The sequence below is a fragment of the Photinus pyralis genome, unplaced genomic scaffold (genome assembly GCF_008802855.1).
Source record: "Photinus pyralis isolate 1611_PpyrPB1 unplaced genomic scaffold, Ppyr1.3 Ppyr1.4_LG3b, whole genome shotgun sequence".
In the NCBI taxonomy this organism is placed as follows: Eukaryota; Metazoa; Arthropoda; class Insecta; order Coleoptera; family Lampyridae; genus Photinus; species Photinus pyralis.
Window position 1 is genome coordinate 13498239 of NW_022170510.1, and position 25628 is coordinate 13523866.

At 35.3% G+C, this 25628-nt stretch overlaps 4 protein-coding genes across 7 annotated transcripts in view; 1 reads left to right on the forward strand and 3 right to left on the reverse strand.

Annotated features, from left to right (window-relative positions):
* LOC116167345 overlaps positions 1 to 25628 on the forward strand; it is a 135870-nt gene that overhangs the window by 41382 nt on the left and 68860 nt on the right. The window lies entirely within an intron of this gene.
* Positions 1383 to 2546, reverse strand: LOC116167347. Its single transcript, XM_031482695.1, has 2 exons — positions 2413 to 2546; positions 1383 to 2354 (listed from the first exon to the last, which is right to left on the reverse strand). Exon 2 carries the CDS (start codon positions 2351 to 2353, stop codon positions 1790 to 1792), a length of 564 nt encoding a protein of 187 aa, XP_031338555.1. The 5' UTR covers position 2354; positions 2413 to 2546; the 3' UTR covers positions 1383 to 1789.
* On the reverse strand, positions 5716 to 6247 carry LOC116167348. The gene has a single exon (XM_031482696.1). It carries the CDS (start codon positions 6196 to 6198, stop codon positions 5788 to 5790), a length of 411 nt encoding a protein of 136 aa, XP_031338556.1. The 5' UTR covers positions 6199 to 6247; the 3' UTR covers positions 5716 to 5787.
* On the reverse strand, positions 11521 to 20148 carry LOC116167342 (proline-rich extensin-like protein EPR1). Of its 2 annotated transcripts, none has more exons than XM_031482684.1 (2): positions 20011 to 20148; positions 11521 to 12504 (listed from the first exon to the last, which is right to left on the reverse strand). In XM_031482684.1, the coding sequence occupies exon 2, from the start codon at positions 12501 to 12503 to the stop codon at positions 11709 to 11711; it is 795 nt and encodes a 264-aa protein (XP_031338544.1). In that variant the 5' UTR covers position 12504; positions 20011 to 20148; the 3' UTR covers positions 11521 to 11708. The 2 variants fall into 2 exon arrangements, with proteins under 2 accessions (XP_031338544.1, XP_031338543.1); XM_031482683.1 differs by lacking the exon at positions 20011 to 20148 and adding an exon at positions 13191 to 13429.

Consider the following 25628-nt stretch of genomic DNA (forward strand, 5'->3'; position numbering starts at 1 on the left):
AGATGAACAATTCCAATTTCTATTACCCACTAATTAGGTGTTTCGTTTATTCAAGGTTTCATGTTAAAATGGGCAAAAAAGTTCGTTAAAAATGCAAGTGCGTGCGACGGTGCAGTGTTTTTCAAACTCTGTCAAAAAACGTATTCATTAGATTAAAAAGAAATACCGTAAGAACTTATAGCTTCGGCCTTCTGAAGACGATCCTTAAAAATGCTCTACATTTCATTTTTATAAATTCCCATGATCTGTGAGAGACATTAGAATAAGTCTTGTCATTATTCTTGTCATTTACTGTCTGTCATAAATGTGATTAAATTTACACCAGTTATTAGATCCACCGGAAAACACGATGTAAGGAGGAATTTCCTATACGCTGTTTACTAAATAATATACTATAAATAAATATGTAAATTAATAATTATCTCCGTACTTGTTCCGGATTCAGCAAATTCCTTTCGCAACTTTCCCGAAATTTTTTCTAACAAAGGTCTCGGATCATTCTAAAATCCAAGACATCGAAGAGCTTGAAGCCTTGAGTGTTGGTCATAAAAATATCAAATTCATATTCTTCTTCTATATACAGGATGTAGAACTGGTTTACGCACCATAGGGATTTCTAATTTCCTTATAGCGGAATATTTTCTCCCCTAATTAATTCAGAGCAATGTTGTAGATAGGCTTCTTGTAGATGGAAAAATCTGCGTCTGTTCATGCCCTCATTTATTATTTTTCAATTCGGGAAGTCGGATAAAATAAATAAATTAGAATCTAGTAGGTATTTACGTAAAAATCTAATTTGAGCGATTTATACTAAAATCACTCATGCCGTGAAATCATTCAAACAAAAATTAGATTTACAATTATAATTTATAACTTCCTTAATTTTTCCGATTTCCCACAACGAAATATTATAAATGGGCACATGAATAGACGCAGAATTCTACAATCTACAAACAATTTATTTACAACTTTGGTGTAAAATAATTAAGGGAGAAAACATTTCAATATAAAGAAATTGGGGTTGAAATCTGTATGGTGCGTATACCAATTCTACACCCTGTATATTTGAAATGCCCACGATTGATAGGTAACTTGAGACATGAAGGGCAATTCGTAGACAAATTTTAAAAAAAATTGCTATTATGTACCCACAAGAGCTTTCAGCTCAATTTGGTTTAAATCGGTTCAGCCGTTTAGCCGAAAATGAGAGTACAGCTAGACAGGCCAATCGACATCATCGAGATTGTTGTTTGATTTGGATTTCTGGTGCTTCAAAATGTGCACATCCGTATTTTTACTAACGTGCGGGTGGTAAAAATGTAGGAGACTTTTTATTTTATAAAAAAAAGACACAATTTTAATAGTTATTAAATAAAACCAGCTAGAAATTTATTGATTTTTAATTTTTAAATTGCAGAAAAATGCGTCCATTTTTACGGTTTATCGGAAAACGCATTTTTCCTTGGAATTTCCGTTGGCCTGTTAAAAAAGGAAGTTAATATTCTGGTTTGTGTTAAAATATGTAAATTTAACAGTGACCTTTACTTAACATTTTTAAATCATCAATGCCAACTTTTGGTCTTTCCTTTTATAATAATTTATAAACAAAGTTTTGCCTACGGCTATTAAATACATATCACAAATCAATAACTTAATAGATCGCATTTCGGTAAAACATGATCTTCTTTATCACTTCCTTGACATGATATTTACAGCCTCAGTTTCAGCACCAATTAGTTTTCGTTCTCAAAAACAGAACAATAGGTTATCATTGGCGTTGATTATTAAACTACACCGCTTGATAGTAGTTCATTGCATTTGAAATAGCTGCATGCGCAAAGTCACTGTCACAAGGACTACTGCCCCAAAATGACCCGACGCACCCTAATTGTTCAAAGCAATTGTAATTCACATTATTTGTCGCGGCCGAACAGCACGATATAATTGCCCAAACGCAACTATTTGGTATCCCTTTTCCTTCAGACACTGGCGCTTTTGCAATGGGTTCCTGTGGCATCACTTCGTTTTTCATTTCTTGAAACAATTTCGGCGATATCACTCGTTGACTTGGGATGTCACTTTTGTCGGTCCAAACCGGACCATTCGGATCGAATTCACCATATTTTGAGATTAAGGGTATTATCGTATTGTCACCATTTGACAAAACTACCTTTTTCGGTGGGTTATCAACTGGGAAACCTGGATTCGTGTACGCAGATCTCGGTTGTGCTCTCACAAGTCTCAGTATAGAAATTGGATCAGATTTTACGTAGAATCGACCCCTATCCTCCTCCTCATGCGCGCCCACAACAAAAGGTATAGCACTAATCAAAACGATCAACAACGCTCTCATTCTGCAACAGAAATAGACAGTTCAATTTTTAAATCGTGAGCACATCGCGAAAAACAAACCTTAATAACTGAATGTTAGTTCACTCTACGACGCTCTTACACGGACTGAATGAAATTGTCGATCACGTTCTGGTTTTATACGTAACTACACGAAAATATTGTAATTCCGTGACGATAGCATCGCAAATACGTCATTCATTCAGAAAGTTTTTCCTCGAATCTCTTTTTCACTCCACACTCCAAAGTACAGGACGGTCGTGCTAAATTTTTACAAGTTCCCTTATCGGGAGTGACTAAATTATAGCGTCCAGTGAAGGATTAGATAGGCAGTAAAAACCGCGCCTTATTTTATTATTTATAATTCAAGGATAATTAAATTTGGTACAGTAGCTGGGTATCTTTGCGCTCCAAATAAACCGATTTTCATCTGTTTTTCCTTTAGGCAACCCCACGCATTATCAGGAACACTTATTCAGAAATAAGAAATACAGTTACGATACCGTATAAATTGCAACCCTAAACGCATCCTATTTCAATTTCAGCGTACTAGGGATGATTTAGTATGGAAAAAGTAGTACATCTAACTGACGAAATATTCTGCGTACATCTGTGAGTTTAGTTAGGTATTCCCGTACTTGATAAGTTGGTATTGTACATTTACGTACTTTCGTGAGTTGATTATTCGATTCTAAGACCAGCATCAGGAAGAAGGTAAAGCCAAATACGCACGAGCATTTTATATACTAAATGTTTCGAGTGACAACGTACCCCTACTTTTCATCCTATGGTAATGTATTCGATTAGATTTAATTAGAATTAGAGTAAAAAAAAGCACTTAATTTGCAATCAAGGAAAATACCTTATGTACATTGAACAGTATATGAAAGTTAAATGTTTATCGTAAAAATTTACCTATTGCAATTTTTCGTTCTATTGCAGAAGATTACACCTTAAACACGCACATGCAACACGTTCAACAACTCTGTAAAAGTTCACAACTTTATACCATATTTACCCATCTTTACCGTTAATTATCTTGTCGGAATGTTTATTATTACCATGTGCCTAATCACTTTCATTCTGTCGCAACTCCTTCCCATGCGTTATGTTTATAGATGTCGATTATCACTCGCGGCAATAATCATAAGGTAGAATTTTATATTTTTATTTAGCAAATAACATTTATACGATGTTGGAGTTAAAATGTGCAGCCCTAATAAACCAGTTGACTAAAAATTCACAATATCTAAATGGAGAAAAAAACCTCATTTTCAATATTTACATTCCAATCCCGCAGGTCATCCTTTTAAATCATTTTAAAAATTTAGTGTCATGGGGGTTCTGTAATAAATTGTAAGAACGTCGGTTGTGAATTGGACTACCACCGTTCATTATTTCTTGTTCCTGTAACGGCACCCTTATAAGCACGTGCGAAACCTCCATTTAGATTGCTTTTGATGTTTGTATGTATTGTGCAAAATACGATGTAGGAATTACCGGGTTTATCCTGCCAGCCCTTAAATAAGTGCTTAATCCCAAACGTACTTGACATATCTATACCATCATTTTTTTGTGGCATTAAGGTATCACTGAAGAACATTTTACTTATGACTGGGAATAAGTGCTGTAATCAAAACATTTTAAGCGCTTTAAGTAGAGCATAAAGAATGTACTGTAATTTTAGTACGAGCCGAAAATTAAGGATTATTTCATTTATATTTCAGTAACAAATCAATGCTCTTTCATTTTAGACAAAAATATTTACACTCAAAAATCATTACGCCTTACTATAAAACCCTATCCGGTGGCTAAAAATCAACCAACTTGCTTTTGGTAATGATCTCCGGGGATTTCCAGGTGTACAGTCTTCTCTTTAGTTACTGGTGGTAACTATCGTTTTTGCTTCTTTGCAATCAGTCTCTCTCATTTCTCTTTCCAAGATTGTACATGCTGACCACATTCCCATCTCTTCCATTTCCCACCACTGCATTCCAGCCTCCCATTACGATTTTACAACAACCACCTCCTTTTTCCTCGATTATATTTTTTATCCTTGCGTATATTTCTTCTACTTACTCATCCTCATGGTGGGTGGTTGGAATGTACTACACTTGAATCATTTGTAATCACTTTATCACAGCCATAATTTACTTTTGGTTACACACCTGGACCTGGCATTTGGTACAGGGCTGACTTCTTATCCCGGAAGTCCCTCGGTCGTGATTATCATCAGTGCAATACCACGGGAAAGTATGTGGTTGACATTTACCAATACGTATAGTTTTGTTTAGTTAGCTAAATTGCCAGTAGCTCTGGTTCGATTTGGATAATCTCTTGTTTTAATAGTGTTGACAGTAATTTTAATTTGTAAAATGTACGGTGGAATTATAACATCCACGTCCGTAATAAGGCGTTTGCGGATCTATATTTATATGAACTTTTAGTCATAAAATAAGCCAAAGAATTTGTCCCTTCATTTACACCAGCAAAGGCAAAATTACAACTTGAGGGATGTTAAACTTTAGGAGCTATAGAAACATTTCTGACCGTTTATTATTACTGTAAGCGTAGAAACGAAAAAGTTATTTGTAGAATGCACTTATGTTTATTGGATAGGTTTTTAAGCGAGATAGGGTCTAAGAAAAGGTCCCAGCCTTTAGAGGAAATGGGTATTGCCCTCGGTATTGCCTTCCGATATAGCAGGATAAATCGCGATAATTTGTGAACAAAATTTGGTCAAACAACAAACGGTGGATGGAATGGGTTTGGAATATTATTAAATATAATAACACAAAATTAACTTTAATATAAGTTTTATGTTATCCATGTATTAAAAAAAATCCCACTCATAATTTTGTATGAATAGAATCACGTGAATACGTAATTTTCCGGATTTTTAAACCTCCATTTCTGGTATCATTAAAATACATTCGAGATTATTGCAATTGCTTACAGAGTTCTTATTGCCTTCAGTCAAAATAATAGTGCCGTATTATCTCAAGGTATATTAGAATCCATGACCAAAAGTTTTAAGAAATGTGGGCTTCTGAATTGCTTTAATTTCGAAAACTAATTTTGGATTCATTTTTGGACACGTACCAAATATCGAGAAGATTATTCAGAAGGGCGCTTTCACGGGATAGAAATGTTTGATTTTATTAGAAAAACGGCGTAACTTACCTAATCCGACATTTTAATGGAAGAATAGTACACGTCTTATACCCCAAGTAGTGACCCAAGTCTCGGCCATTTGAAATGTTTGGCTTAAAAACAGTATATAAATTTTTTATCGAAAGGGAAACAATATAACAAAATACAGGCGTTTGTTGACACAGGTGTATGTGCAAAATTAATAAACATCGCCACAATAGACAAAAGTTTATTTAATAAATAACCAGTATTAACACAAACAATATAATAATGACATTACACATTTCATCTCTTTTCATAATATTTCATCGCACTGGAAATTGCAGCGTTTGCAAAGTCACTGTCACAAGGATTATTATCCCAAAACACACCGTAACATCCCAATTGCTCGAAACAATCGTAATTGAGTGCGTTTGATGACGCCGTACAGCACGAAATAATTGCCCAAAGGCATCGAGGCGGTACCTTCTTGTCCTGTTCAGTAGGGGAACGCTTTGGCTTTAGCTGCTGCATTTCATCCACTGTCTCCCAAACTGGAGCATCGTCAACTGCGTTGTCGGAGGGTGCCCAAATTTGATCGTTTTCGAGCGAAACAATGTCTGTCGAACGCTGTGGTTTCGCTTGGACAATGTAAGTGTCCCAAACCAGTAACCCGACCAAAAAACCAATTAAAACTGACGAGTGTAAAGGATACATTTTAGCGACAGGTGTTCTGTATTTCAACGCACAGTGTTACCTATACTACTGAGCTAGATAATTTTTTGCCGTATTTATAAGAGAGCTATCCTAATCTTTTGCACACGATTACATCTACAATTACGTTTTTTAAGTGGCATAATTCCACCTAATTCTATTGTTTACTTTGTGACTACTACTACATTTACGACCCTTTGAGTAAAATTGCGTCATACACGTATTTGGATTGTGTTATTTTGTAAGATATGCATGAGCACTATCGATACAATGTGGTGATTCAAAATCTTATATCAATATTGTATCGAAGGATAGGCGCCTTTTATGCGTCATCCATGACACAATTGCGTTTTTTTAAGATAAACCCTTTCAGGGTTGGACAGGTGAAAATTTGTGATTTTGATCTTCAGGAACTGATGTAGCACCCCTCACAGGGTATTTCAGTGCGTTATGTCAATGATCTTTGTGTTCCCATATTTTTTCATAGACAAGGAGTAATCGACACAGAATTTATGACTCATTTTAATTGTAATTTGCCTCATTTTTGTTTTGCAAATAGTTTTCATGTTCGGTTGGAAAAACTGAACTAAGTCCACAGAACCACACGGAACGGAACCCCACAATTATGAAAAAAATGCATCGTGTGTACCTATACGATGTTATGATACCTCATTACGCCCGTTAATTAATTAATATAAAAAAACACGTGGTAAGAATAGAGTCATCCCGGCTTAATTTTTCATTTCTGGTCTACAAAGTACGTTAAAAATGAAAAAGCCCGTGTATCCTCAACAATGTCTTCTTTTCGGGGCCAAATAAATGCCTCCAGCTATACTTGAATTGTAATATATACGTTTCCTCTATCTTCAATTATCCGACCAATAAATAATCCAGGACTGCTCATAGAAAACCTCGTAGGTAATACCATAGTGTAAGAATAGAATACACTATGGTACCTAATACTTTTCTTTTATCCGTAAACATCACTTCTGAAAACACCTTCGAATTATCGGAATCCTCAAGTTCCATCACGTCCGAGTCCAATAATGAAGTTTGACACATAGCAATCTAGATGCGGGTATGTTTCAATTTTAAATGGCATTATTAAGATTACAGCAATTGTTTTTACTTTCCTCACTAGAAAGGAAAATCGGATTTTCTTCATCCTTTTTAGAGACGAAAGTAGTTTCAGAAAAAAATAATTACAACATGCATTTGACGAACCAAAATCAAAACCGGCGCGGTGTGACGGCGTCTGCGATAGCAGTTTTATCTGACACTACGTTGCGTAATCTATTAATTTGCTTCATGTTTCGTCTAATTCCCCATTAACTCCATTATTCTCTTAAAATTTCTCGAGTAATTCCCCGAATTTCCCACTAATTCCTTTAATTTCCCACAAATTCCGCTACTTTCCTACTAATTCCTAAAGATTGTACACTGAAACTCCCTACGCATCGTCCCAACGCTTTGAAACTTCGCGTTTCTTCTTTTCTAATACGTTTCAAACAAATTTTGGTAGCATGACATGTACGGAGAACAGAGCCCAAACAACGTTAAAAACCCTACGGACGGACGTTTTTGGGCCCTTTACACTATTGTAACCACAGGATGCGAGATCTCAAGGATCGTTCGACCGGTTGGGTATTCAGGTGTCTTAGCGACTCCGCCAATTTCCTAAGGTCTTTGATGCAAAAGTCTTGTCATTTTACTTCTGACGGTTCTAATCACTATTTTCGAGGTGCAATCTTCATCCTCCTCCTGAACCGTAAATTTGGTACGTGAAATGTTTCTAAAATCGCGTCTTTCGATCTATTGGCTGGTATTATGCAGATAAAGTCATCGACTGAAGTATATTTCGAATATACAAACGATAGTAGCTAAGGTGAGGTTCGACGTACATACGTAATAGATCTTTCTATACGTAGGTAATATAGTTGATGTTAGTCATACCCCAGTTTATCTCGGATTATGTGGTTAGACATACTCACGTGTTTTTCCGAATCACACTATTATTTACATAGTGTGTGCGATTCTTTTTTTAAATGCAGTACTTTAGTGATTACACCTCATAATGGGAAGTATCTCATACCGATTATCTATTTTTAAACGTGAACTTCCGCAACTTTATCAGATGAGATGAATAACGCATCAAAACTTCCAAACCCGTAAGTATTTGTGATTGATTTCAGATTACACTAAGATGCTTGAGTGGGTTTTAGTATTACAAAAAACGAATTTGTTTGTGTTACGATAAATAATGTAAAAGTTTTAATACGGGGAATCAAGACAATTTATTGTGGAAAAAATAGGGGAAAGCTGAATTTTTGCACGAAGCTACTTTTGTGGCTCTCAACAACATCCCAAAAGGTCAAGATAAACGGTTTTTCGCAAAAATCTCCCTAATGGTATCTTTTATCGAAAAAATTGTGGTTATCAAATTTGTAGCTTAGGAAATTGCGTAATACAAAAAACGTTATAGTGCGGGGGTTATAGGTTTCAACCTAATTCATTTTGTGATAACTTTATGAAACTTTCAGAGGATGAATTTTTTCAATTTTCTTTGAGGGCCTCAAAAAAAGGCAGTGTACAACCTTCCCTTTTTACCAAAAATCGACTGCACCAAAACTTCTCGGGAAAACACTTTTTCTTATTAATTTTGGTGCGCAGAATCCAAAACAATTCGTACTTTCTCGATCAGACTTCTCAATGAAAAGTTATAGACTAGAAACCAATTTCGAAAGAAAATTCAAAGGGCTTTAACTTTTGAACTAGTAGCCCAATCTTGGAACTGTTTGAAATTATGGATTCTACGGGCCACGTTCTATAAGAAAAATTTTTTTCCGGGTCGATCTGAGACAATTTTTTTTGACGACCTCAAAAAAAGGCAGTGTATAACCTTCCTTTTTTACCAAAAATCGACTGCACCAAAATTTCTCGGGAAAACACTTTTTCTTATTAATTTTGGTGCGTAGAATCCAAAACAATTCGTACTTTTTCGATCAGACTTCTCAATCAAAAGTTATAGACTAGAAACTAGGGAATGCAATACCGGGATTGCGGGATCCCGAAATACCGGGATCCCGCAGCATTTTTGCGAGATTAATCCCGCACATAAATGGAGCGGGATCCTGCGGGATTTGCGGGACTGAGGAATTTATCTACCAAGGGGACGACTCTGTTTACTTTGTTAATGAAACTGATAACGGCGAATTATTTTTTAAATAATTGTTGTGCTTTACAGGTAAAGTTTTTTTGAGTTCTAAGTTAGGCCGAAGGTACTTTTTTTGTTAAATATTGTGATAATTAGCGATTTATTTTAATACAGAAGTTAACCGCACAGAATTGCTTATTTGCCAATTTATTTAAAGTTTTGCGAGATCCCGCAAATACCGGGATCCCGCGGGATTAACAACTAACAATCCCGCAAATACCGGGATTGAGATTTTGCTGCGGGATTGCATTCCCTAGTCCGCACTGTTAAAAGCGCCTTAAAAATAGGTAAACCACGGTAAATACCCTAAATAAATTCTCCCTGGGTATTTGACAATTCCCTTCAACCTTCCTAGATGTAAGAAAATACAAAACAAACCCTAGACATACATTTTTGACCCATTTTATGGGCGGGTATTGAAATGCTACCTTGCGCTTAAGAAACCCGCTATAGCAAGTGCCGTCCGGGGTTGCGGGGGTGGCGGCATAGCTGAAATTGAACCTTAGGGTGTCTAGAACATCCTCTGAAAGTTTCATAAAGTTATCACAAAATGCAAGGTTGAAACCTATTTTGGCTATTATTATTATTATTATTATTATTATTACTTTGTTGCGTATAACGGTTTCTGAGAAAATTTGATTCAAAGGTTATAAGGGACAGTATCCACCCCTCAACAGTATCTAGTTAAAATACTAAGCAAAAAGTCTCATTAAAGAAGAAAGTAGGTATATTCGTCTCTCGGTTGCAGTGTAACTTTTTTATTATACACTGCCCTGAACTATAGGGATGCGTTTCATATTTCAAGCTTGAGCAGTTCTACACGAACATCGGTTTTCAGATCCAAAAGATCATTGCAGTTCTTGCGGCTAAGGTGTATTCAATCAATCAACATTAACGGTTTTAATAGCCCTTATCGTCAGTTCGAATTACTTAAAAATAAATGTAAATTAATCCTTAACCTAATTTAATTAATCTGGCTCAGAATCTTTCGGTATTATTCCACCTTAAAGGTATTTGTAAAAAAGGGGAAAAATTGAAACAAATACGCAATGATCGTTCGAAAACAAAGTCTTTGTTTGTTCGCTTCAAATCCATAAATGATTACTTACCTCTTATTTATACGGCAAGATTGATTTCCTGCTATATATTATATTGGCAAATTGTGTAATTTAAGATTTTGATTATTTTAAACTAAACGACGTTTATAATTGGAAAACAATTCGATTAAGCTATCACAATAACGTCAAATTTCATGGTTAATCGTATTTTTAAAAGCTGCTGTATTCGTCACAGTAATATCCATTTCTCTGGTACGAAATACATGCAAAATGGCCAGTTATTAAGTTGCGGGCGACTTCCGGGATAGGACCGTGTTAATGTTCAAAGAAAAGTCATCGTTTCGCCCACTTTCGGACCGGGCTTCATCAAGACAAGAAACAAAATAACAATTTAAATTTCTATTGGCCAAATTAATTTCAGACTTGCTACATAAGGTAATGGGTATGCAGAAAACAGTTTCTCATATAATAAGGGGCCTTTGAGACGTGAAATGATACGATCCATAATAATATGTACTGTTATAACTACGCACGGTTCTGGAACATTTTGTTTTACAAATGAATACATTAGGACCCGCAGTACAAATGAGTTTAAAGTCACATAAAATGCTTGGACAAAAGTCTAGAAATTCGGGCAAAAGATCAGTGACTGAGTAACCCGAACCGGTCCACCAAAATAAATCCCCCCTCCCCTCTCTTCTCCCATTCGCCTAATGACAGCTTAGTGGGTGCAATGAAAACAGATATGTACAGTGTGTTCCAAATTGCTGGTTTTCCATGTTTTTGGGCGATATTCTCAGAACTAAAAGAGATAGAGTGATGTCACTGTATATTGTGCATGTTTTTCAAACTGGGTTGTATCTGGACGGTGACTCAATTTATGTAATTGCAGACTCGAATGCAGTGCTTACATTCTTAACCGCGTTTGAAAGAAAACCTTAAAATATGCTACTTTATTGTTAATAAGGGAACACAAATTCGCATTGCTGTTATGTTTATTTTTGAAATTCGAATCCCAATAACTTAATGGGAAACCATGAGTGAAATATGAACTATAAAATAAAATAAGTTTTATTAAACAAGGAGAGGATCTTTACGTCATTCACATAAAGAGCCGCACGATTGAAAATTAATGATATTATCACTGGACATCTTAAAATTAAATTATTAGTTATAAATTACTATAATTACAACAGATAGTTCTCTGGAAGGAACATTTAGCCGCCTATAAACATTACTGTTTATCTTGTTTGATAATAGTTCATAGCAGTCGAGATAGCTGCGCGTGCGATTTCACTGTCACAAGGGCTGTTGTCCCAAAACGCCCCATTACACCCTAACTGTTCGAAGCAATCGTAGCTGACTGTATTGGATGATGCCGAACAACAGGATATGATGGCCCAGACACATCGGCTGGGTTGATTCCCGATTGAAGGTGCAGGAGGCTGGTTTTCAACCACCGGCTCACGACTCGGCGTAATCTCGTTGTTCGTGGTTTCGCTGTCGGCCGGTCGTACTATGGGCGGATGGGTTACCGGAGGTCTCGGTTTTCTTGTGGGTGGCACCGTTGCGGGCTCGTTGACCGTACCCCAAATCGGTCCATCTTCTCCGAATTTGTTGTCGGTGGGTACGGTTGTGTTTTCGCCAGCTGGCGGCAAGTACCGGTTGTTAAGGGGGAGGCCGGGGTTTAAATAGATGGGCTGAGGTGGAAAATAGATCGGAGGTTTCCCTGGAGGTCCCCAAATGGGAATGTAGTAAGGCCGCTGTATTTGTACTTGATTGGGCTGCCAAAGAGTGAACGACGGTTTTCGATTTGGGGGTGTTCGCACCATGTTCGGAGGCGTCCATGGATTATAATAAGCCGCGCGTTTACTTTTCGATTCGGAAGCTCGTCTTCGCCTAACAATATCGGACAGTCTTCTCTTTCTAAGCTCTGGAGAGCCTTTCTCGTGTCTTAAGCGGTTGTGGGAGGATTCGATTGCATTTAGCATACTCGTCAGAAGAAGTATTCCTAAACAAACCCGTAATACTGCCATTCTGTAACAAAAAGAAAAATGAGTTTTTATTAACGATATTATCACTTATAATTGCACAAGAGGTTTGTATTTTACCGAGTAAATTTGGGTTGTTTAGGTAATGAAAATCTGTTGCCTAGCAATTAGACGAAAAAAACTGTCAACTAATAAAAATGCGACACCGCAGGTGGAGCATTTTTAGGTTGACAGTTTTTCGAGTCCAATTGCTAAAAGGAAACAGATTTGAATTGCCACAACCCAAATTTGTTCGGTTTAAATACAAACCTCGAGTGTAATTCGGCAGGACAATTTAACGAACAAGAAATTCACCAAACTAATCAATTATTGACAGACGTCAAACTAGTCATATGGGTAAGGATAATGCGATTATTGGTTCGAAAATGAATAAGTGAAAAAACCACTAGTGCATTTGTCGCTGGAAAAGTTGCAGGTAACTTTTGCCGCTGTCAAAGTGACAATTACACTGCGGCTTATGCGATTTTTTATACATGAGTTGAATTGTCTAATTAAAACAAAAATACGCATTGCAGCGGCGGATGGGAGCAACCCCAATTGCGATGGCACGATAAGGGTTAAATTGAGGATTACTACGATTAAATTAGTGTTGAGCGAGCAGATGCTGCTAATGTAACTAACGGCATCGCGTAAATTGGTTAAAATGATAAAATTACGTTGACTGAAACTTACGTGGAGAGGTAGTAGTAGGTAATAAATGAACGAATGAGGAACTTCACCGTACGAGGAACATCAGCTGAATGAAACGGTTTGGTAACAAATTTCAGTTTTATAGACCTCATTAATCGTGATCGTTGCACGTCATACCTTTACGACGATTTTCGTCGTATCATTTTAGCCTGAAAATCTACAGGAATTACTGGAAAGCGTCGCCGTTTTCCTCATGTTTACATTTTGTTAATAAAACCTAAGGCGTAATACGTAACCGCACCCATAAACTTATTTCGAGTATAATTACGTTGATTAAAATCTTCAGTTAACGTCACTGTAGTAATGCACTTTTTTTCTTTAGTGCCGTAAACTTTCAATGAACGCAAACGTATGAAAAAGTTATTTTTATAGACCACGTGCACGTGTACGTGTATGTAATATATTGAACCTAGATTTGCCCAATATCTGTAGGTACAATACTGATACTATGAACGAATATTGCATTGAAAAAAATCCGTAATTCGTCATTTAGAACAACGCATGACAAAAATACACAATTGGATGACGGACAACATGACCGCCAAATAATTTTCATGAATATTTTTAGCACGGAACATCCATTTGAAGTTAACAACTCGTTAACTACATTTAAACAATGAACAGATAATTCAATGTGTGATTACATGGAAGTTACGCATATAAGGCACGTGGACTGTGTTGCCTTAGTTAGCTACCGTTCTTATCACTGCAAAGACGTGAAGTAACTACACACATTGTAATTTACAATAGTCTTTGAATATAAAAAATCTGATGGATCTAAAGGAATTGAAGAACCCGAGCATTGTAAATAATCGAAAAACACTTACAGTATTTGAACAGATTGAAGAAATGAAGATCTAATCATTTTAAGAGTTGTGGAGAATCAAATCGATCTAAAAAAAATCTAGCATTTTAAGAATTAGAAGACTGAAAGTTCTCAGAATCAGAAAAGTTGGAAGAAAAACGGAAAAATTCTAGAAACCTTTAAAATGTGCTAGGTAAATTGAAAAAGAGGATTTAATAAATCGACGAACTAGAATAACCTGGTAGCTCTAAAAGCACAAGTATACAAAACTATATGATGATCATTATTAGATTTCGTCAACAACTAACTTAAATTCCATAAAAAACATATCAACTCGTTATTGAGAAAGTAATGTTTTTTAACATTCATTTTATCAGTAATGATGCGCATTCGGGATTATTGAACATTTTACTTAATTTAAATGTCAAACATGGAACATTTAAAAAGTTGAAAAAATCTCATTGCTTTATGCAATACTAGAAAGATTAAATTCGCCTCAATAGCTAGGTTTAATATATTGATCTGAGCGTATCTGGGGTTCCTTGTGTCTGTAAGAATTATTTGTGCTCACTCGATTTTTAATAAAAGAACACAACGTATTTGATATTCCTGTAGCGGAATGGAACGTATAATATGAATGTCTTCTTTATTGAATGACTAATATTAATTTGTTTCATTTAAATATTTAAATTTTAATGTAGATTTACGATGAAAAAATCCATGAGACAAGATCAAGGAAATCGATAAAAAAAATTATCAAGTCAGAATCCACGTGTGTATTTTAGTAGACCTTAATAAAATATAAACCTAATGGCATTTCTCGGAAAGCTGTCCTTATAACAGGGTATAGTGAAATGATGATGTGACTTTGGTTGGAAAATGGACAACAAGAAGTGGAAGCTGGTGTGGATCAGAATACCGGAAGTGTCAAAGGCATGTAGAGAATTCTTCAGTGCTGCTGCACTGTACTGAAAGATATGTAAGTGAGCAAACATCGAGTGCTAGTACTTTGCAAATGCAATTCCAATACGTAAAAATATGCCCTAAGTTTCTAGGCATTTGCCTTGATAGCACCGTAACATTCCATATACATTGTGATAAGTAGACCTCTAAATTAAGTATCTGTCGTATGCTTTTAGGCGTCTTCAAAACGTTTTGAATAAAAAGCAAATAATTTCTATTTACCACGCGCAAATTGATAGTCTATTACGTTATGCTCACGGTGGTATAGACTCTATACCACCGCGTGGTTATGCTATATGCATGTGGGGCAATTCTCTCACATCAAATCAGTTTTTATTACACAAAAACGGATTATAAGAATAATGGCTAACGCTTCAAGTACAGAATCCTGTAGAAATATTTTGAACACGTTTCGCATATTGACATTGATCTGCATACATAATATGTATATTTGAAGTATGCATGTATGTTTAACGCAAGAACTAAATACGCTTGCAGTAAAGATATTCATAGCTTCAACACTAGGTACAAGTATAACGTTCCTTTTGTATTTCGAATTTTTTTTGTCAGTTTAATTTGTATCATTATTTGTTCTGTGACAAATGATTTTTACACTTTACATGTTATTTGTAAACTTTGACAATATCTAAATCATTATACTCTGATCCTGGGCAAAAAAATAAATAATATGCCGAAAATCATTGTTAAAATGGTAGATGCCATTTTTACACTCATTGCACTCAATTGAATTATTTGACCAGTGGGAATAGACATAAAATGTGATGCAAATGCAATCTGTGGAAGACCTACTCAATAAAATTTCCACATTCATTCCGGCATCCAATTGCTAATCGATATCGATGACGTCCTAAGGAACTTCTCTTAAAAATCCCCGTCCATAGACACGTAGACACGACTATCAGGAGTGGTGTTAAACAACGAAATAGGATCACGCGTTCAATTTAAATTTTCAGTCGCACAATTGAAACTTTCAACGTCATGCTAAAACTATTTCAAAGTTAGAATGCCATAAATTTTATTAGCCTATTAAAATGTTGAGTAAATTATTCATTCGGATATTCAATTCGGGAAAAAAACTTTCGTATCCCCTCGCAGTTAATTTTTTTTTTCCATGACCAGTATCGCTACAGCCGAAGTTCAATGATATCTGAAGTTTCGTGATTTTAAATCATCGTTTAATCCATAGCCGACAACAAACAGTTGAAGGCGCCTGACAAGGTGTTAGCCCCGCTTCTACTCAGCCAGGTCTGCATTTCTGTGTTTGGGATTATTGGAGAAGTTTTCAGCGTGCCTCAAATACTTACCCAAAAATGTCTACCAGCTCTCCTACTATATCGTTCATTATACAAAAAAATTGTACAACACGTGACAAGTAGATCAGAATCAATGAGTAATAAAATATTACCGATATGTAATTCGAAACCGAACGCACGATTCTGGTATTTCAATTGACGCGATGCGTCTTATTCTTACTTCGTGATTTTCAAAATGCCAAGAATCAGTCAAAAATCCATCGTTGGAAACCATACTCTCCGCATTCCAAAGTATGAAATCACAAGTTACCGTTTTAGATGGATGAAATGGTAAAAATACTGGACCTTCCCTCGAGTAGGAAACTCCATTTGTAGTTTTTCAAAAACCATTCTTGTCCGTGACAGAGTGACCGTGCGAATTATTCGTAAATAATCAAAAATTAAAGTAAACATCATCATGAGTGGACTATTTTCAAATCCACATAAGAAAAGTGGAAGATTTGCTTAATTCGTGGTAATAGGTGGTAATTCATCTTCAGACCGCAACTGTTACAATTTTCTAAAATGAGTAGAGATTTATAGAAGAATATGATTCAGATCATTGAAACCAAAGGATTCCTTTACGATTACCAAATCATGGTGGAAATCCGGCTTAAATTGAAGGTTACCTATGTTAATCGTGCGCACAACGGCACCTCTATACCAATAGATTTTTTCTCATACAAAAACGTGAAAGGTTAATACTTTAATAGCAACGATGATATAAGTTCTCTAACGGAACAAGTATATAAGATTATTTCCTAGCTTTTTTCTCCCTCCACCCGCGAACTAGAATTTTACATAAACTAAACATTTTCACGATATCCGCAATTTGCAGACTGAAAAATCCTAGTTAATAAAGTTGTTTGTTTTTGCTGCATAAGCGCGTTTACGTTTGTTAAAATTAGACGGATAAACAAACTGCGGAAGTTTCTAAAATCGAATTGATTAGAAAACAAGTTTCGTTATGGCGAAAGTTTCGCCCAAAATCCTTCTATAAAACTTATCATACTACTTCCAGATATCATCACTTTCATCGAGTTAGATCCTCGAATTCGTGTGAACTCTACAAAATTTATGTCTTATTAGAGCAAGTTTCACACTCAAATTGCCATCGCTAAAAGGGGGGTTTGAAACAAATTTCTGTATAATAACCGCGTTTAATCCTAAATGGCGATGTACTCTCGCTCATTTCATTTCCATTGGCGACGTCTAAGCGTGTTAATTATTCAAAAATTAATCAGAAATATACTTCGTGTTTATTCATAATGCATTAGCGTGCGTACCTAATTAATAAATTTGTAAACAGTAAATAATAATCAGACTCTCAACGCAAACATTTTTGAATTTGCATCTTCAGAGAAACGGAATTTACTCTCTTCCAACACGATCTACTTTACGAGTATACTGCAATTTTTTTAGTGGAGGCCTTTCTGTTAACATTTTTCTTTAGAATTACTGAACCAATGAAATAAGGGTTTAGTTTAACTGTTACCATAAATTCTTAAAATGAAATAAAAGCGGGAAAGAACGAAAAATGACAGCAGCCATGAAACTATTGCCTGCAATCGTAGGTAAGGAAAATTCCTGGCAACGTTGAGCAAAATAACAAACATTAAAATCGGGGCCTTTAAAAAAATGTATTGTCAAAAAATGTCTGCAGATGTAAGGTATAAAGGATTAAAAAAAACATAGCGCTAAATTTACTCTTGGTTCAAAGAAGTCATTTTTCCGCCTCAATAATGATTTTTTAAAACATTAAATACACGTTTTGAAGCACCAGGAATCCTAATCAAACAAAATCTCGATGATATTGGTCTGCCTCCCTCTACTCTCACTAAGAACCCCTCTCAGATGCAATGAATGTAAACGCATCGAAATGTAGGGAATTTTCGGTTGATATAATCCTTACATGTTGGGATCACAATGCCCGGTTGATGATAAATAGTACTTAAATATAATCAATACTTCTTCGTTTGCTATATTAATGCAATTTTTTGAAAATGTAAATACAAGCTTTTAACTTTATTTTGTGAATTGAGTGTAAGTATTACTGCCAAACGACTTCACTTCAGCCTAAGTTATAAAGTACTTTACGGAAATTACTCCACGAACTGTAAAATCCTTATTAGAAATGAACCAACATTAAAAATGTAAATGTAATTGCCTTTATTGAATGATGCTTTAAATTTCTTGATTTCCCACTCACTTAAAATTCCTTCTACTTAATTAATTTCTTATTATAAAACATTAATTGTTGTTTAAAAAATAAACTAAGTTATTTTTTATTCGGTTCACATTAGTGTTTCTCAGATTCGGTTAGGAAATATTTTATTAATTATTCCCTCTTTGTATGGTACGTGGTAATACACTTAATGGTAGCAATTTGAAACACAACTTCGTCTTTTAGAGATACTTTCACTTCACATTATTCTTTTTGAGCTTCAAAAATTACTTTTATTTAGTTCCACACAACGTAACGTTGTTAACGGTCACTAAGTACTACAGTCTAACCGTAAAATTTATATTTCAAACTTTGAAAAAATTAAAAAAAAAAATAATATTCTATTTAACTTGTTGCTTGAGCCTTTTCTTAAAGTTTTTCTAACAATCCATGCGGACAAATTAGTTACTTCCCATGAAGAGGCGGAAACACGTACCGCGTACCGCAATTTTACATGTTACACTTCCTGTTACCTTTTATTTTTGTGAAAATTACAAAGCTTAGCGCTATTATTTTATTCAATATTGATGTTTTCTAGTTATTTACTTCACTTTGTGATACCTAAATGGTTATACAGCGACATTTTGGAATGAAAATAACTTCCTTTCCTTGTGAAAGTTTGTTGAATCGTTACAAATGTCAGATCAAAATTACAAATGACAGATGAAATTTCCGCCTAATAAAAATTTAAAATTGAAGCAAACGGAAAAAATGTTTTTGCTCGGTTTTTCCTTACTTATGGATATTAAATTGGAATTATTTCAATACTTTATCAGTTTCCACTACTTTCCCACAAAACTGTACAAGAAGAGGTAGAATAATCGTTTCACATGATTTAGAGGCAGAATTTATATCTCTATAACTTTTATTTGAAGTATTTTTGCATAAAATACACCCTGTACTTTAGAGCTGTAATTGATGTTATAACCAGAAGATGACCATCGGTCGAAACTAGTCGCTTTTTAAATTAAATTAGTATGGGAAAGCTTCAATTACTGATTCTTCAATGGGATTTATGGTTTTAGGACGCCTTTCTTTGGTGTGCATCTTGTAAAAAGTGTAGTAGGGAAACATCCAATTGAATGATTTTTTTGTGTTGTTAGTGTTAGCGCGAAAAAGAGTTAATTTCGTAATGTGCGTGAAACCGCCCTTAAATTTTAGGCTTCCTTGCCCTGCCCGCACTATCCGATTGTATTATTCGTTTTCGTTTGCAACAACCCAGTTCTAAAAAAAACGAATATAATTCTCTGCTGTATGATTTGGAGTGTTTGTTAATTGAGTTTAAATAGTCACGTATCATTAATTACGTATTATCTCATCGTTATACTAATTATAGCCGCTCCGCTAATTGAACATGTTGCCAGTACAGATAAACTGCGATTGACAAACCGAAATATGTTTGGTTTGGGAACAAACTAATATTCTTGCTCTGTTGCAAAATTGCAAACATCATTCGGCGGCAAATTCAAATGCCTGTAATTTAAAGCAAATATTTACCCAATCTTGTGGTTAAATGACGACCGCAGCGGAAGCCCCAAAATTGGAAACTAACAGCTCAGAGGTCCGCACTATAATAAACTAAACAGTTTACTGACACTTGCACTCACAAAATTACGTAGCCTAGCCACAAAGGGAGTCCCGATGCAAACTTATATTCACCTCAATTTAACATAATTTAGGCCATTCTGATGAAACCATATGCTTATGCGGGCGCTTCAATCTCGACGATTAACCTTGGGCATTAATACCCACCCGTAATTAATGTCTTGTTTATTTAAATTTGATGGAGTACTTAATTGAACATTGAACGTGTAAATTGTAACACGCAGATTAGTTGTCTAGCGATGAAAAAATCTCTTGGAATGGAAGTTTATAATTTCTGCATAACCTCGCCTATAAGTATACTTAATGGTGAAAGTAATTCCAGCACAACAAACAGTAAAGGTGACAAAGATTGTTATCAATAACACGTTTGGTATGTCAAACCTATATGTGCAGACTGAAGAATTTATGAGTTATGAAAGGTTAGAAAAATAATTAATGGATAATTAATTTACAAAGTATCCCGGCGAAAATGTGTACACCCCCTAAAACTCGGCAAAATAAATGTTTTCACAAAAATTCAAAAACTATTTTTATATCGATGAGGGCCAATTTTCATGCAGTGGATATAGTTTAAATCTCCACTAACTTCCATACATTAATATAATCTTAATTCAAACCAAGATCTTACATACTTCAGGAGTTATTCTCGGGAATTGGACGATAATTTTTTGCCGTAGTTGGAACACGTTGTACAAAATTAAACTTGAATACGAACAAAGAGTCTTTTTTATGGTAGCCGGCAAGTCATATATTCACATGTTTCTCAACATGCAAATTACACCAAATCTGGTGAATTGGGCGGATTTTTATGGTATCTTAAATTAATCCTAAAAGGTGGTATGCGTCTATGTGACGCAAAATAGCAGCTACAATTTTTAATTGAAAATATATAAGAAGCAAAAATACTCTACTTTCAATTTCCGATAAAGCTGCATATTTAAAAAAACAAGTGATATAAATACAAAAGAGCATCAGAAAACAAATGAATTTTTTTTAAATAGAACGGTTACTTTTGTCTGTATAAACAGCTCGAAATTCTTTTTACAATGATATCAAATATACCTATGTTACCTTAGAAATTAAAGCTACAGTACATGTGTTTCGAACCAATCGCAGTAGCTGTGGATTGTGGAAGTGGTTTTATAAACATTACTATAGCTTTAATTTAATTTAATAAGGTATAAGGTAGTAAGGTAACCTATTTGGTATCATTGTAAAGAGAATTTCAAGCAGTTTAAGAATATTACAGACAAAAGTAACCGTTCTATTTAAAAAAATTATTTTGTTTTCTGATGCTCTTTTGTTTTTATATCACTTGTTTTTTTGAATATGTAGTGTTTATCAGAATTTGAAAGTAGAGTATTTTTGTTTTTTACACTTTTATCCTATGTACAGAGGTGGGAGAGTTTAATTAGTTCGGTTAAAAAAGGTTTAACTCAAATTTTAAAGGGAAAGTTTCCTAGAAAAGAAGTCTTGGCTACAGTTCTTATCGAGATTTGAGATCGAAAATTGATCAATTTGAGACCTTTAACCTACGTACCGGTGGACTGCGAACGGAAGAAGTGTTGACATTGACACCGAACCATTTCTTATTGGGCAGAATTGGGAACCTAAGACCACGCAACGTCATTAGCGAAGAAGGCAATGGAGAATTCGTAAATGAATTTCACGCAGCCATTTATTGAATCAAAAGTGAATCTTTTTTTGTAGTTCTACCAAAATTCCACCTAAAATTGTACTCATATATTTTTCTAACGCAATTACCAAATATCACAAGCGTTTTTTTTCATCATAAGGTAAAATATAAAATTTTATTTTAAAGTTTCGTTCGATGCGATACTTTAGATTATCTTATTCAAATATCTAATGTCACATTCCTTCCTCTTCTGAAACTCTAATCAGCACTGAAAACTTCGACTATAGGGCTTACCACAAGCACTTTAAAGGTTTAGAACCATGGCCAACTACTCAAGAATGTTTTGGCCATTTTTTAGAATCAATTTTGAGTTCGTTTCGAGATTCTTCCGTATAGTGTCTCTCAATAGTTCCGAAACTTTCTCTAATCAAACTTTGGCTGACACCTTATGTCACACGAACGCAGCAATTTACATGTGGAGGTTGGAATTCTGAATTTTGTTATAGATTTAACATAAAGATCTTTGGTAACTTCTGTAATGGAGCAAAATTTGTGATAATCAATATAATAATAAAGGCTAGCGGATATAAATACATATGTTAACAATACGACTACATCTAAACATAAAAAAACGTAAAGCAATAACTAATAATGATTCATCTAAATTTAAAATATTACATCATGTTATAAACGAAGACAATGGGCGGCATTACAATGAAAAATGACAAAGTGCTAAAAGGTTTTATTAAATCAGGTATAATTAACGCATTTAACGGATGAATTAGTAATATTTAATAAGAAATACCCATCCACGCGATTTATCAATAAATCAATTCTCGTCAGCGTTACACCACTAATAATACATTCTTTAGCACTAAGCTGCTTAGGGTGCAGGATACAGCTGCCTACGCATTCATCAAACACAACTGAAAAACCGACGGGTGGCGCATGCAGAGGTAGCACCTAATTTTTTACACTTGTAGGTAACTAGAATTTCTGGAGGAATCTCATTACTAGAGTTCTTGATAAATCTTAATGGTCAATGCAAAATACCTCGTCAAATGTTCTCAAATAAAAACTTTAAGTGATTGTATATAGTTTACTAAATTTACATTTTGCAGCAAAATCGTAGGCATAACTTGTGAAGGGAGATCCGAAACTGTGGCCAGAACTTGCAAATTCCACAAAAATGTTCTCAACTACGAACAGGAATATTTCGTATGGGAATGTTTAAGAAAGCGCGGGAAATATTATATGTAAAGTTATTTAGGGTTAAATGCAAACCTTCATCATAAAAGTTCTATAGTGCCTCTGGTACTATATATAGATCTTTAAAATCCTGCCAAAGTACATCCCCAACAAGAAAGATTAAAATAAAACACCATTAAAGAAACTTTTAAAAGCCTTATGTAGGTACTCAACTCTATTCAGAAATTTATATAAAAAATAAATTTGGAAAAATGCGCAAAAAATGTCCTATAGGTTTAAAGGTATAGTTTTGAATTCTCCAGTAAAAACTTATCGTAATTTTTTGATACACATTGTTAAACATTAAAGGAACCACTTCACCCTGCCTGAGAAATTAGTAGGTTTGCAAATAGTGCAGGGGTTAAGAGCCAAAATAGGTTTCAACCTTGCATTTTGTGATAACTTTATGAAACTTTCAGAGGATGTTCTAGACACTCTAAGGTTCAATTTCAGCTATGCCGCGACCCCCGCAAGCCCGGACGGCACTTGCTGCTATAGCGGGTTTCTTAAGCGCAAGGTAGCATTTCAATACCCGCTCATAAAATGGGTCAAAAATGTATGTCCAGGGTTTGTTTTGTATTTTCTTACATCTAGGAAGGTTGAAGGGAATTGTCAAATACCCAGGGAGAATTTATTTAGGGTATTTTACGTGGTTTGCCTATTTTTAAGGCGCTTTTAACAGTGCGGACTAGGGAATGCAATCCCGCAGCAAAATCTCAATCCCGGTATTTGCGGGATTGTTAGTTGTTAATCCCGCGGGATCCCGGTATTTGCGGGATCTCGCAAAACTTTAAATAAATTGGCAAATAAGCAATTCTGTGCGGTTAACTTCTGTATTAAAATAAACCGCTAATTTAACAATATTTAACAAAAAAGTACCTTCGGCCTAACTTAGAACTCAAAAAAACCTTACCAGTAAAGCACAAAAAGTCTTCTAAAGTGCAAAAAAAAAGAGAGATGACACAATTTTCTCTCTCCATCAACAACATTTTATTATTTTCTTCTCTCTATCTCATTACAACTTTTTTACATAAATTGTTAAATTAGTAGTCTTCCCCGCCGTTCCGGCGCTTGTTATAAACACTCTTCCCTGGACAGGTGTCCTTGAATTCTGCAGACGGTTGTCGTCTTGAAAGTAGTCAATAAAAGCGCAAAGGAAGGATCATCTTAAAAGTTCTCAGTATCGAATCAGTATTCGATCGCCATATTGGTATTGATAGTTCGCATACAATCCACTTTAATATCTTTTCACCGACCTTCATTATCCTTGACGTTCTTGAAATGGTTTGCAGTAGGTGCTACTGTTGAGTTGATTAAGATCCACTATGTTTAACTGATTAGGCCGAACACTATTTCGACTGATTCCATTCAACCGTTTCTCCACCATTATATTGCTGTCTGATGACCTTGAAATCTTAATGCGATAAACATTACTGTTCTGGTGCCTTGAAATCTACGCCTGCGATATACCATTACATTGCAGTTCTGGTGACCTTGAAATCTAGTCAGATAAACTGATAAACGATGATTTTCTGCTAAGACGGGAGACAATATCTTACAAGATTTGGCTCTTATTTTTCTACTAAAGCGAAATCATCCAAGGCCATTAGTTTCCCAAGGCCCTTTTCGGTGCCGCACTATATGCCAAAGGCCAACGCGACCAGTACATACACGCGATTGTTACTTATCGTCAAATGTTAATTTTCTTCATCACATATTATTATCACCCAACTGGAGTCTCGTTCAGTCCGTTATAAGGCAATCAACGCAGTATTTTGTAATTAAAAATAGAAGTCCTACATAGTTCAATCCCCACTCAATAGTTTTGGACAATGGTTTTGAACTGTTCCTAAAAGTCTCCAGGTCCCATAAGACCGCCTCATGCTAGATCAAGATAGCAATACCAATAAGGTTTGAATGAAGGCATTCCAAACAGCCGTTCGCCGCATATTCCCCCCTTAACAACTAACCACATTTCAATCTAACCATCTTCTATAATCTATATTTAAATTGCAAACACGTTTGAGCCTTGAGGCGGGCACCCACAGAAAAACACCAACAATTTGATTTACAACACACAAACAACATACACAACCTCCCTTGTTTCAGCGATCGACCCTTGAAATCCAATGGCCTTGAGCCGCCGCCACCCCCCTCCACACAAACAATAACCCTTTGTTCTCACCACTCCGACCTTGAAATCCAATGGCTTCACTCCATACCCCTCCGAAAAACACACAATACACCCCTTTCTTCTCAAACACTCGACCTTGAAATGCCAAAATGGCCTCAGCCATCACCCCCTCCGAAAAACACAAACAATAACACCCCTTTCTTCTCAACACTCGACCTTGAAACCACCACCCCACTTCGCAATACACTCTTGACCTTCACACCACTTTTGACCTTGAAACGCTAACACTTCAATCATATGGCACTTTCCATGTAAAGTGAGCCAGGATCTGGCCTTACTATACTAACTAATGGAGTCGGGATCCCGCGGGATTTCGGGAACTGAGGATTTGTCCGCTCTGTTTACTTTGTTAATGAAAACTGATAACGGGCGATTATTTTTTAAAATAATTGTTAAACTTTTTTTCGTTAAAAATGTACTATGATTTTTGAG

What these genes read in the sequence shown, in the direction of transcription:
- LOC116167342 (XM_031482683.1), bottom strand. Translation starts at nt 13,300, where the DNA reads ATGAGGTCTATAAAACTGAAATTTGTTACCAAACCGTTTCATTCAGCT. An exon ending in ACCTACTACTACCTCTCCAC is followed by an intron (nt 12,505 to 13,190) that starts GTAAGTTTCAGT and finishes TTTTTGTTACAG; the next exon opens with AATGGCAGTATTACGGGTTT.
- LOC116167348 (XM_031482696.1), bottom strand. Translation starts at nt 6,198, where the DNA reads ATGTATCCTTTACACTCGTCAGTTTTAATTGGTTTTTTGGTCGGGTTA.
- LOC116167347 (XM_031482695.1), bottom strand. Translation starts at nt 2,353, where the DNA reads ATGAGAGCGTTGTTGATCGTTTTGATTAGTGCTATACCTTTTGTTGTG.